The following is a 12209-nucleotide window of genomic DNA, read 5'->3' as shown; positions in this document are numbered from 1 at the left end:
GAGACAACAATAACCAGCTGCCTCTAATTGAGAATCATACAAATGACCAAAACATAGAAAAACTCAACTAGAACCCCACATAGATAATAATAACTAGAAAAACCCCCAGTCACGCCCTGACCTACTCTACCATAGAAAATAAGAGCTCTCTATGGTCAGGACGTGACAGGTGGCTACTTTTAATATTTTCAAATATAAAATATGTTTTGATTTGTTTAAAACTTTTTTGGTTACTACATGATTCCATATGTGTTATTTCATTGTTTTGATGTCTTCACTATTATTCTACGTCTATAAAATAGTAAAAATAAAGAAAAACCCTTGAATAAGTAGGTGTGTCCAAACTTTTGACTGGTAGGTACTATATACATACACATATATATACATATATATATATATATATATGTATATGTATGTATATATTAATTAATTTCTCTCTTATCCCCTCCATCTTTCTTTCCCTGTCTCTCTCACCCTCCCTGATTTTTCCCTCTTCATGCTGTAAATCAATGAGCCAGGTACCCAGGGTTCAGGCTCTCTATCTCTCTCTCTCTACCCCCTCTATATCTATCTCTCTCTCTCTCTCTCTCTCTCTCTCTCTCTGTCCCTCTCCCTCTCGCTTTCTTTCTTTCTCTCTCTCTCTTTCGTTCTCTCTTTCTCTTTCTCTCCTCGTTCACCCGCTCTCTCTTTCTCTCTCTCTCTCTGCACCAACTCCTGATGCACTCCTGATGCACCTGATTCACGCCCACTACCTCATTCTCACAGAGATGGAAACTGGCTCAGGCCCCGGCGAAACTCGGACAAATCTTAATCATCAAAACAGTTTGTAATTTCCAATAATTTTGTTTTGCTCGATGTCTTTGTCTTTCAAGTGATCCAATAGGCTAAAACAGATTCTAATAAACAATAAACACACATAAATTACCTCTTTTTTTTTTGTTACCATTATTTTCCACAGTCTTCACAACTGAATTGTTTGGTAAACAAACATGTCAGTTCTTTGTGTTGAAGTATTATACGACTGTACCTGATTCCACCATTAAAATCATACTTGTCCTACAGTTGCTATCATCCCAAGGCTTTCGATTTGATGCGATTCAATTAACATCCAACATCCAACATCCATTGACATGTGTGTCTCAGTGTGTGTTTGTGTGTGTGTGTTAGGGTGTGCGTGTGTATTACTGAGCTGTGTATACGTGGCACGGGTCACACGGTTGCCTTTGCTATCTCCCAAATGCAATTAGGAGGTCCCCCCTATCTTAATGAAAGAGCCTAATGGGATTCTAATAAATTGTCCACCGTGACTGGCAACAGACACTGCCCATGGTCTTCTGGTGAAGCCAATACCTCATGGTAGTATGAATGGCTGAAGGGGTTCTGCAGAAATGGTGGGTTGTTATTGTGAGAAAGGAAAGGACGAGGTGCCGCTGTAGAAATGTTTTTGTTAGATGAGACATTTTATAAGGTCATAGACTGTTTGAGTCATTGTGTGTGTGTGTGTGTGTGTGTGTGTGTGTGTGTGTGTGTGTGTGTGTGTGTGTGCATGTGCTATCCCTTTAATAGGCTGTTGGGGGGTAGCCTATCTTCTAAACCATTTTCTTCCGAAGTCGGGTGTCTTACCTCACATAGCAATGTAATGTACATATATATATATATAAGTTTGACCTGTTCACTAGCAGCAGTCCGTACTTCATTAGGCCACTCATTATCCAGACACAGAGTGGAAAAAATACATAACAAATCAAGAGAATCAACTAAATTAGAAGAGCTCAGAGAAAATGTGGCGAGGCGCAAACTCCTGAACCTCATCATCTTCCTCTTCCTCCTGCCTCCGTGTTAGATCCCAGGTTTGGGAGTGTGTGAGCGCTAGCAGCAGGTCATTAGCGACTAGAGGCGTAATCCAGCAAGTAATTAAAGAAGGGGACGTGGGTTCGTCTGAGAGTGTTAGATGACTAGCTGAGAGGCGAGAGAATGAGCGAAATCAAGACTTTAAGCCTATGGGGCCGCCAAGAGAGACCCGCATTTTAATCAGCCTCCCAGCCACACCCACACACTCCACACCCACACACTCCACACACACACTACACTACACACACTAAGCCATCTTCGCGATGAGACAAAACACACACCACGAGAGCGAATCTAATATGATATTTGATTAAAAGTAGGAGAATTAACATGGTGGATGAAGTAGTCTGTTTCTCAGTAGAAGGGAATTGGACATAGGGATGATTTTGCGAGGTCACTGTCCTAGATAGACACCCTAGGCCGGACCAGATGGGCCAGCTCAGTATTTGCACCAATTATTTCACCAAGACTGAACCAATTACTTTGAAGTATTAAACAGAAAACTTCCAATAAAGTCCAAAGAGGAGGAACAAGACTTTAATTAAAAACGTAAATAAAGACAGCTTCAGAGTTTTGTGTGTCAATGTCCAATATCAGAATGACAGATGCAAACTTTGCACAGCCTGCTGCAAATGTTGAGTTCTCGTCTTCCGTAGATAGTGACACAGGGGAGAGATTTTTTTTGAAAGAACATCCAATGCACCATAACCTGATCTTTGCTAAACACATTTCTGTGGAGTACGACTTGGTTTTAATATTTCAGACGCTCAATTAGAGGTGAGCTTGGATGCTACCTGGCATTCTAAAAGCAATGCTCTTTTCTAACTCAGAATGTTCAATATTAAACAGGCTCAATTTGATTGACTTTTCTCTGAATCATTTCTGCTGACTCCCACATGTCCCACTCCCAAACTACAGCACTTCTCAAACACCTTGGCACTCTATCAAATCCCCTGACAAATCTTTATATTTTCACATTTACCGTGAAAACAGCCACTTCCCATAAGATATATACCAAAGAGTTCAGGCCCAAAACGGTACGATTCAGAGTCAATAGTAGACTACTAGAGCACATCTCTTGGCAGTGCTTTTGAGTGGCAATCTAAGTGGAGTTCAAGAGAGATGCAAAGTGCACTTCTGCTGACACGATAGGAATCTTCTTCCCTGAAATCTCTTCGTCAGTCTGTCATAATCATTTACACATACAGGTAACTGCTAAAATAAGGAAAGACTTGAGTTAATGAGGGATACAAAGAATATTGAAAGCAGGTGCTTCCACACAGGTGTGGTTCCTGAGTTAATTAAGCAATTAACATCTCATCATGCTAAGGGTCATGTATAAAAATGCCCAGTTGCTCGGTAACCCATTATTTTGGCTACCATGGTTACAAGAAGAGATCTCAGTGACTATGAAAGAGGGGTCTCAAAGGAGCATAGGGGATATAAAGGGTGTGTCCATCTGTCTCAGTCACAGGCGGACATTTATTTTCATGAGTCTTTCCCTGGAGGCAGAACTGAGCAGTTTCCACTAGATAGGCCAGCAGCAAAGTCAAAATTGGTTATATCGTATGAATTAATGAAAACAAAAATGTGCTTTTTGGTGTTAATTTAAGGTTAGGGGTAGGCATTAGCGTTAGCAGTGTGGTTAGGGTTACGCATTAGCGTTAGCAGTGTGGTTAGGGTTAGTTTTAAAATCCTTTTTGATAACTTTGTGGCTGTGCCAGCTAGTGACCACTCTGCGGAGCTGCCTCCAGGGCAAGACTCACGACAGTAAATGCCAACCTGCATCTCAGTCACCAGATTCCAACCCAACGGAGCACTTCTGGGAGATTCTGGAGTGGCGCCCGAGACAGCGTTTTCCACCACCATCAACAAAACACCAAATTATGGAATTTCTCATGGAAGAATGGTGTCGCATCCCTCTGATAGAGTTCCAGACACTTGTAGAATCTATGCCAAGGTGCATGGAAGCTGTTCTGGTGGCTCATGGTGGCCCAATGCCCTATTAACAGTGGAACCACCATAGGCCAATGGCCACTGACGTTTGATTTTGGAAAAAAAAAAGCCATGTCATGCTCCTTCCCTGACCTTTCCTGAATGTTTGTATTTTATACTGTTCATTTGTCAGAATTTTTAAATCACAAACAGAAAAGTATTTAGAGCCTTTTTACCTGTTGTTTTCACACTTATTCCTAACTTAACCTGCCAAACAATGTGCTGTAGGACGTTGGTACCCAGCCAGGCACTAATACGTCTCTCTCTCCTCACTGAATGAGTGACAAATGGATGAATGGGAGATAATTGTGCGCCTTACTTTACAATTGAATTTAAATTAGGCCTAACTGAATGACAAGGAAGATGAAGAGGTTCATTTAATTTAGAAAGACAATAGTGAAATTATGAATTTGTGTTATGCCTTTTTATCAGCAGCAAATCATTTGATGCGTCTTGGGGGTCGATACCATTCTCTTTTACGTTTTACTTTGTAAACAGAAGCTTTTACAGGACTCTTTTATTTACTATAACTCTATTACTAATCAAATGTATTGTAAGGGAAACGACAGCATGTTATTTGTTGCAGTAGGCCTTTAGAATAACGCAAAACATATTCTTGACTCTATCCAACTTGATGAGCAGGAAACAAACGATGCCAGACAGCCTGCACAGGCGGCCCATCTAAACTACACCTAAACTATACCTAAACTAATTTCACACACAATAAGACTTAACCTATAGAAAATATTAAATTGACAATAAATCTGATGAGTGACAATATTAGGCCTATTAGTTGTATATTGAACATGAAGCGATGGGTACACCTTGTAAATGACAGGTCCAAGGAAAGGATCATCACTTTATCAAATCCTCCTTCAGAGTCACACGCAGGTAAAACATTTCGATTTCTCTGTAGTATCAGAATGAGCATATTCTGCAGTTTCTATGACACTTACCTTTGTCAAATAACTCTCAAAATTCAAGAGGTGTAGCTCTATTTCCAAATTTCTGCACTGTCCATGCATTCAGCACATGACCACTTGGGCAGCAGCATTGCTCTGGCTACTAAGAAAAAACTAGTAAGATAATAAACTCAAAATAAAAACATGTTATTTATTTATGCAATTCATCCTTTACAACTTTTCATGCACTGATGCTTTTGTTTAGGAATACAGAAAATAATTTCACCTGTGACCTGGCTGGTTATATTATTATTATATTTTTGGTTTCTACTTTTTCAACAGAAGCTGTAACTGGACTTTATGAATTACTAGAACTCTATTACTAATCTAATCTACAATTAAAATTGATCAATTGGATTACACTATAATGTTTTTATTGTAAGGGAAACGAAAATAGGCTATAGTCCTACGTTTTGCTAGGACTATGTAGAATTATACAAAACATATCCTTGACTCTATCTAAACAAATAACTTTCTTAATTTATTGATATATTTCCTTTATAATATAATATATAATCCTTTATAATAGTTTATGCACTATTTATCAAGCGTTGGTGCTTATGTTTGCTGCACCTTGCAGGTTGATATCTGATACATATACTAAAGGGGACACCCGGAAACGTTCTCTAGCTGGTATTTATAGGCTGAAAGACCAGGCGGTTCTAGTGTTAATACACTTTACGTTGGTGTTTCCTTTATTTTTTTCCAGTTACCTGTACATTGCATGTCTCCTTCACTGCACTCGTTGATAGTTTCCTGACTCCTCCAGCCTCTCTCTAAACGTAATCCAGAAAAATGCATTTGCGGTCAAGCAGATGGAGCGTAAAATGGCATTGCGTCAGACCCAAACTACTAAATGGAAATGTTTGCATTTTATTCCCAGTATTCTGTATGTTTGTGTATTTTATATGTAGTGTATGATTGTGTTTGTTATTTTCATATTTCATATTGGCTTCACCTCCCTTTCCTCCCTCGCCATCTAACATAATATTTGGAAGGCGCTGGATGCTCAGAGCCATGCTGTGCTTATCATTGCCCTCGCACGCCACCCGCTGTGTTTGGATTATTATTTTCTCCCTCGGCACACCTTGCCGCTCCGCGCCCATTGTGCTGGTCGTTTAATTTCGATAAGGCATTGTGGGGCCTAATATAGAGGGGAAATGTAAACTACAAGCCCAGGCAGCAGCAAGGACGGATGGACCGCGAAGGGTAAATTGTTATTTCACCACTACGAATGGAGTTGTGATGATTTGAGCAGGTGGAATGGGTTCTAAAAAAAAAAAAAATACGGAGACAAAGAGCGAGGGATGAAAAATGCAGGGGAGTTGAGGCGGAGAGACAGAGAGAAAGTTTGGTTGATCAGAGTTTGGCAGTGGCGCTTGTGCACACAAGGGATAGCCTTGGCGCTTTTTGTTCCTGACGTCCGGCTAAGGTTTAAGTAATATCGGCTGTCACAGGGTCGGGGGTGCGAGTGTATTCCCTAAGGCTATTTCCCCAAATCCCTGAAAAGAACAGAAATACAGAGATGGTTCCAGAATCGGAAACGTAAATAAAAAAGCAAAAGTGAAAAAAGGATGTATATTATTGAGTTGGTGTAGTCAGCGGGATATCTGTAGTTATTTTCTTCTTGACTACACACCACAAGTCTGGTGTCAAGCCCGTATTTAATTTATGTCAGCGAGAGATGCTGACAAAGATCATTGTGTTCAGAACTGTGACTCTGTGTTGCCCGCTATTGCATTACTTATAAACAAGTTGAGGATATTGGAGGGAGGATTGGAGGGAGATTTGTGAACCTACTACATCAAGATGTTTGGATGTCTTACAAGATCCCCAAGTGTAATTCCATTGGATGTGGTTTACTACCCTACCCCATTCACCAAGAAAGTGTTCCCCAGTGTTACTCTATAAAAAGACTCACACAATTCTTGCTGTCCCTCCAATGGCAGGAAACCGGTTATCCATCCCACTTCTGACACCAGTGAAGGTGGGAGATAGTCACTAGCAGGGCTTGAACCAGAGACCCTTACAGGGCAAAGACACTACACTCTGTGTCATTAGGAAGGTCGTGCTTACATTCGGCAGGACTGAGCATTACAATTTCAATCTGACTCATTCAACAAGGTAAAGAGAAAGAGGATTTTTTTAAAGCAAATTATTGTATCATCATATCCAGCAGACAATTAAACGTACTTCAATTTAATTTGATTGTCATACCACTTGTGCTATTAAAAACCGAGATGGCAAACCAGCATCTCTCTCCGATTGAACCATTAGACTTAAAAACGTAATTTTTCTGAAAGGTAGCCTGGAGCGAGGAATATTGCAAAATCAAGCAAACACAAATTGCATTTCTTCCTCCCTGTCTGGCCTGGCACAACATGATGCCACCGAGGTCGATTACAACCGCAGAACACTCTTTCAGTCTCTTAGCAGCTCAACTGTGTTTTGCCACCATCTCTAAAAACACATACATGTCCTCGATAACAGTGTTCAGAGTGGCGGCATGCCGGGACACATTTCCAGCTCTGAAAAACGAGGTGACACACCATGTCCATTATCTCTCTATTAATTATCTCTCTCCCCCTCATTTCCTCCCCACCTTCTCCTCCTCCTCCTCCTCCTCATTTTCCTTGCAGGGGAGATCTGTGCGTTTATGATCCATGGGCAGGAGGCTCCGTTCGAGGCGGTGGTCCTAAACAAGACATCAGGGGAGGGGGTCCTGAGGGCCAAGGGCCTGGTGGACTGTGAGACCCAAAAGGAGTACACCTTCCTCATCCAGGCCTACGACTGTGGGGCCGGGGCCAACGGGGTCAGCTGGAAGAAGTCACACAAGTAAGGAAGGAGTGTGTGTCAGGGAGGGGGCTTGGTGTGTGTGTGTGTGTGTGTGTGTGTGTGTGTGTGTGTGTGTGTGTGTGTGTGTGTGTGTGTGTGTGTGTGTGTGTGTGTGTGTGTGTGTGTGTGTGTGTGCGTGTGTAGAATTAGGGTTAAGGGTTAGGTTAAGGGTTAGGATTAGGTTTAGGAGTTAGGGAAAATAGGATTTTGAATGGGAATCAATTGTTTGGTCCCCACAAGGATAGTAAAACAAACGTGTGTTTGTGTTTGTGTGTGGCTGTATCTTTTTTTGTGTGAGATTGATTTTTGTAAAAATGTTGTGGTATACAAGCAAGCTGGTTTGTGTCAAGAACTGCAACGCAGCTGGGTTTTTCACACTCAACAGTATCCCGTGTGTATCAAGAATGGTCCACCACCCGAAGGACATCCAGCCAACTTGACACAACTGTGGGAAGCATTGGCGTCAACATGGGCCAGAGTCCCGGTGGAACGCTTTCCGACACCTTGTAGAGTCCATGCCCCGACAAATTGAGTCTGTTCTGAGGGCAAAGGGGGGGGGGGTGCAACTCTACATCCCAAGCGTCCAGCACTATGTGAGTCTTTACTTGTCCTCAATACTATAATCACAGACAGTGACTGAGCACATCCACCGTGCAATAGCAGCCTTCTGTAGTCTTAGTAACTGAGCTGAGACTTGCTCGATGTTTAGCTCTGGGTATGATTCTCATTAATGAGGGCCCGAAGGCTCCTTATGAGTCAGACAGTCTCACATAAAGCCTTATAGCCCTGCTCTGATGAAGTGCTACTGAAGGCTGTGCTCTAGTGCATTGACTAAGGCTGATATTGTCGCACAGAGAGAGAGAGAGAGATGGGCATGAGAGAGTGGGAGTGATTTCACAGCTTGGTCATCTTTGATTAATGTCTCTGAGTGAAATAGGGCACCTGTCAAAACCAGTGTGTGTGCATCTGTTTTATTTTCATCAAAATCAAATTGTATTTGTCACGTGCGCCGAATACAACAGGTGTAGACTTTACCATTAAATGCTTACTTACGAGCCATTTCCCAACAATGCAGAGTTAAAAAGTAAGAAAATTAGCGAATAGGAAATAGTACCATAATAAATAACAATAACGAGGCTATATACAAGGAGTACCGGTAACAAGCCAATGTGCAGGGGTACGAGGTAGTTGAGGTCATATGTACATGTAGGTAAGGGTAAAAGTGACTAGGCAATCAGGATAGATAATAAACAGAGTAGCAGCAGCATATGTGGAGAGTATGAAAGCTGTGTGTGTGTCTGTGTGTGCGTGTGCGCATGCATGTGTGTGCCTCAGCTAAGCAGCATCACTGCAGGACATTTTAAGTAGGTGTCATTAAGTTAATGTCTTTAATTAGGAAGGCATGTTACAGCACCACTTCTTGTCGCAAGGTCATTGTCAGCAGAATTATAGGTAGAGTTTGAGAAACTGGATTTAAAAAAATAATAATACTGAGATATTTAAAATATTACTTATGTTCAGCCCTTTGGTTGATTTAACAAAGTACAAAGGAAGAGGCCCCGAACCAACCTAGATTTGGTGAGGATATCTCTCAATGGCTTCGGTGCGAAAACATTGCATCACTACCTTAATTTTTTACAGTACAACTATCAGTGAAAAACAGTGAAGGATTTTACTTTTACGTATTGTATGCCCCCTTGCTCTGGTGTTTCTCTTTCTCGTGTTCCCTTAACTGGTAATGAGTTTGTGTGTTGTTGTTTATGTTTGTCGTTTGTTGTCTCTGTTTTTATGCGGTTTGGGGGGGGGGGGGATGGGGGGTTTGAGGACGTTGAGTATTTTGTTATCATTATTACCTATTGTTGGAAGAGCATCAAAAGTCTCTCTCTCTCTCTCTCTCTCTCTCTCTCACACACACACACTCTCTCTCCCCCCCTCCCTCTCGCCAGGGCGGTGGTTCACATCCAGGTGGATGATGTGAATGAGTTCTCTCCTGTGTTCCGGGAAGCCATATACCACGCCGCGGTAACGGAGGGGAAGATCTACGACAGCATCCTGCAGGTGGAGGCCTGGGACCAGGACTGTTCCCCGCAGTACAGCCAGATCTGCAACTACGACATCGTCACCTCCGACACGCCCTTCGCCATTGACCGCAATGGTCAGTGAACTCTAACCTCATCCTCTGACCTCAGAACCTGCAGGTCAAATGACACAAGCATAGGCTACTCTGACCGACCTTGCGTTAGGTCAAACCTTTTGTACTTTGCCTCTCTCTACACATTGTTAACTCCGCGCTCAGAAAAATGTAAATTCCTTCAACTTGGTTACAGTTTACTTTCCATGACAGTAATGACACAAACTGTTCCTCAGGCCATCAAATTGGCTCGGCATAATTTGAATACAGTCATTACCAGAAGTTCGTATCTAGATCGACTTACAGTCCATTCACAGTAAGTACACGTGGCCCATGCGGGAATTGAACCCGCAATTTTGATTTGCTGTTGCCAGAATCTTCTCCAACCAACTGAACTTGGTTAATTATATTCATAACACATCTCTCACACCATTTGTCAGCGTGCTGTATTCATGGACTCTCCAAGTGCTTCCCCATTCATCTTCTGATCACAGTGCAGTGTTATACAGAGTGATGTGAAGCTGGATCCAGCTCTGTGTGATCAGCGGGAACACAAGGACGAGTGGAGCCCGCGGATCAGACGGGCAAAATGACATCAGACGCTCCACAGCCTGCCATCTCTGCTAGCCTCTCTCCCTTTGTCTCTCTTCCTCACTTTCTCTCTTTCTCTCTCCTTCCCTGCTTCCCTTCCTTTCTCCCCCTCTGTCTTTTTTTTCTTCTCTCTCTCGCTCTCTCGCTCTACTTTCTCTTTCCCTCCCTCTCTCTCTTATTTTCTTCCTCCCTGTCTGGTAACTCTGATGTCCTCTGGCACGGCTCAGGCCCCTCTGTGACTTTTATGGGTTCCTGTCCACCATTTCAACTTTGTGGCTGCCAGGCGCCTCGCCTCCTATAGCCCTCCCACTGTCTGCAGTGCGACTGGCGCTCGTGGTGCTCAATTAGAACTGAGCGGGGTGATGCATGGGGGCCGCCAGAGTGTGTTTTGTACTGTGGGGGCTTCTGGCTCCATCATTAACCGTGGATCAGAGGCCTGAGTGAGTTATTAAATAAAACAGGCCCGCCAGCCCTCTGCAACTCAGGGAGAAAGGGAGTAAGATGGAGGGAGTGAGGAAAGGAGAGTGACAGAAAGAAATAGAGAGAGGGAGAGAGAGAGGAAGCGAGAGAGGATGTGTGAGTGAGGAGGACAGAGAGGGAGAGGCCAGAAGAAAGAATCAACAGAGAAAAGAAGAGATACAGGGAAATAGAATGAGTAAGAAGGAGAAACAGCCAAACAGTAGAGAAAGAAAGAAAGCGGTACTGTAGTTCCAGCTCTTTCAGAGTTTGTCTGAATATTTCTTCTCTCCCTCATCGATCCTGAACAACCCATTATATTCTGTACTGGAGAGAAAGTCAATCTTATCTACTTTAGACATACAAATAATGGTGAACTTGAGAATCGGGTCCTAGAGAGCTGTAGTGTATGCTAGTTTTCATGGTTGCGGATGTATACTGTAGTCATACTGTAAATTCCCCAGCAGTCAAAAGACACACGTATTGACAGGTTCCCTATTTCACTCAGATATTACACATGGGGACAGTAATGGGTGCAACACAATCTCATACTCAATTTGCGCAAATATGTACAAGTATTAGCGTTTTTGTGTGGCTTAATTCTTGTGAAAATACACACATTTTTGTGTGACTTAATTCGTATGAAAAGACAACAATTTTTGTACGACTTCATTCACAAGAAAATACATTTTTTGGGGGCAAACTTTGTAACAATGTTTTGAAAGTTATTGGAGCAATGCATTTTGGGTAATGGTGTTCTACACTGCCTTTTTTTGTGTCCCACATTTATTTATATAAAAAAAGAACACAATATTGTTAATCAACCAGGTTGTCACCGAAATACTTATAATATAATAGTAGCCTTACGCTTTTTATTTTTATTAATGCTAATGCTGTTTTCTATGCTTTTTTTTCGCTTCATACTTTGGGATACTGGTGCTATGTCGGATTTTATGAGGGTTGACAGATTGGAGTAAAATGCTGCTTTTGTCCGTTTTTTTTGCGGTATCGATGAAGGTATTTGATTGGGGAATAGGGCTACATTTTCATGATGCGAAATTAATGAATCAATAAATGTGGGGAAACAGAAGGCCTGCAAAAAAATATCTGTTTGGTTTCCCTGGTGCAACTACATGGTATTTGCATCTATAAGGAGTCTGGACTATGATCAATTAAGCCATATCAATGGATGTAACAGGTTAATGTAAAATTATGAATTAGGTTGGCTTCCACTTATGGCACTTCCAAGGCCGTTCCATGATGATTATTACGGTTGTGTCAAACATGTTATATACGGTCGTGTCATAATCATATTACATGTTATATAGGTTATTCTAACAAGGCATATGCCAGCATTGTAGGCCTAGTTCCTCTGCCCAGAGGCCTAC

The 12209-nt window shown here is 42.1% G+C and overlaps 1 protein-coding gene across 3 annotated transcripts in view; it reads left to right on the top strand.

The window, feature by feature from the left end:
* The window catches only part of LOC106568935 (calsyntenin-2), a 318303-nt gene that overhangs the window by 217025 nt on the left and 89069 nt on the right, over nt 1–12209 (top strand). For 2 of the 3 annotated variants that reach the window (XM_014139780.2, XM_014139781.2), the window contains exons 3-4: nt 7448–7643; nt 9590–9798. In XM_014139780.2, the coding sequence (XP_013995255.1) occupies nt 7448–7643; nt 9590–9798 (405 nt within the window). Of the gene's footprint in view, nt 1–5875; nt 6018–7447; nt 7644–9589; nt 9799–12209 lie in introns of those variants that run through there. The other variant, XM_014139782.2, reaches the window with a different exon arrangement.

This window comes from Salmo salar, chromosome ssa14 (assembly GCF_905237065.1).
Source record: "Salmo salar chromosome ssa14, Ssal_v3.1, whole genome shotgun sequence".
Lineage (NCBI taxonomy): Eukaryota > Metazoa > Chordata > Actinopteri > Salmoniformes > Salmonidae > Salmo > Salmo salar.
This window is presented reverse-complemented; position numbering and strand designations above follow the sequence as displayed.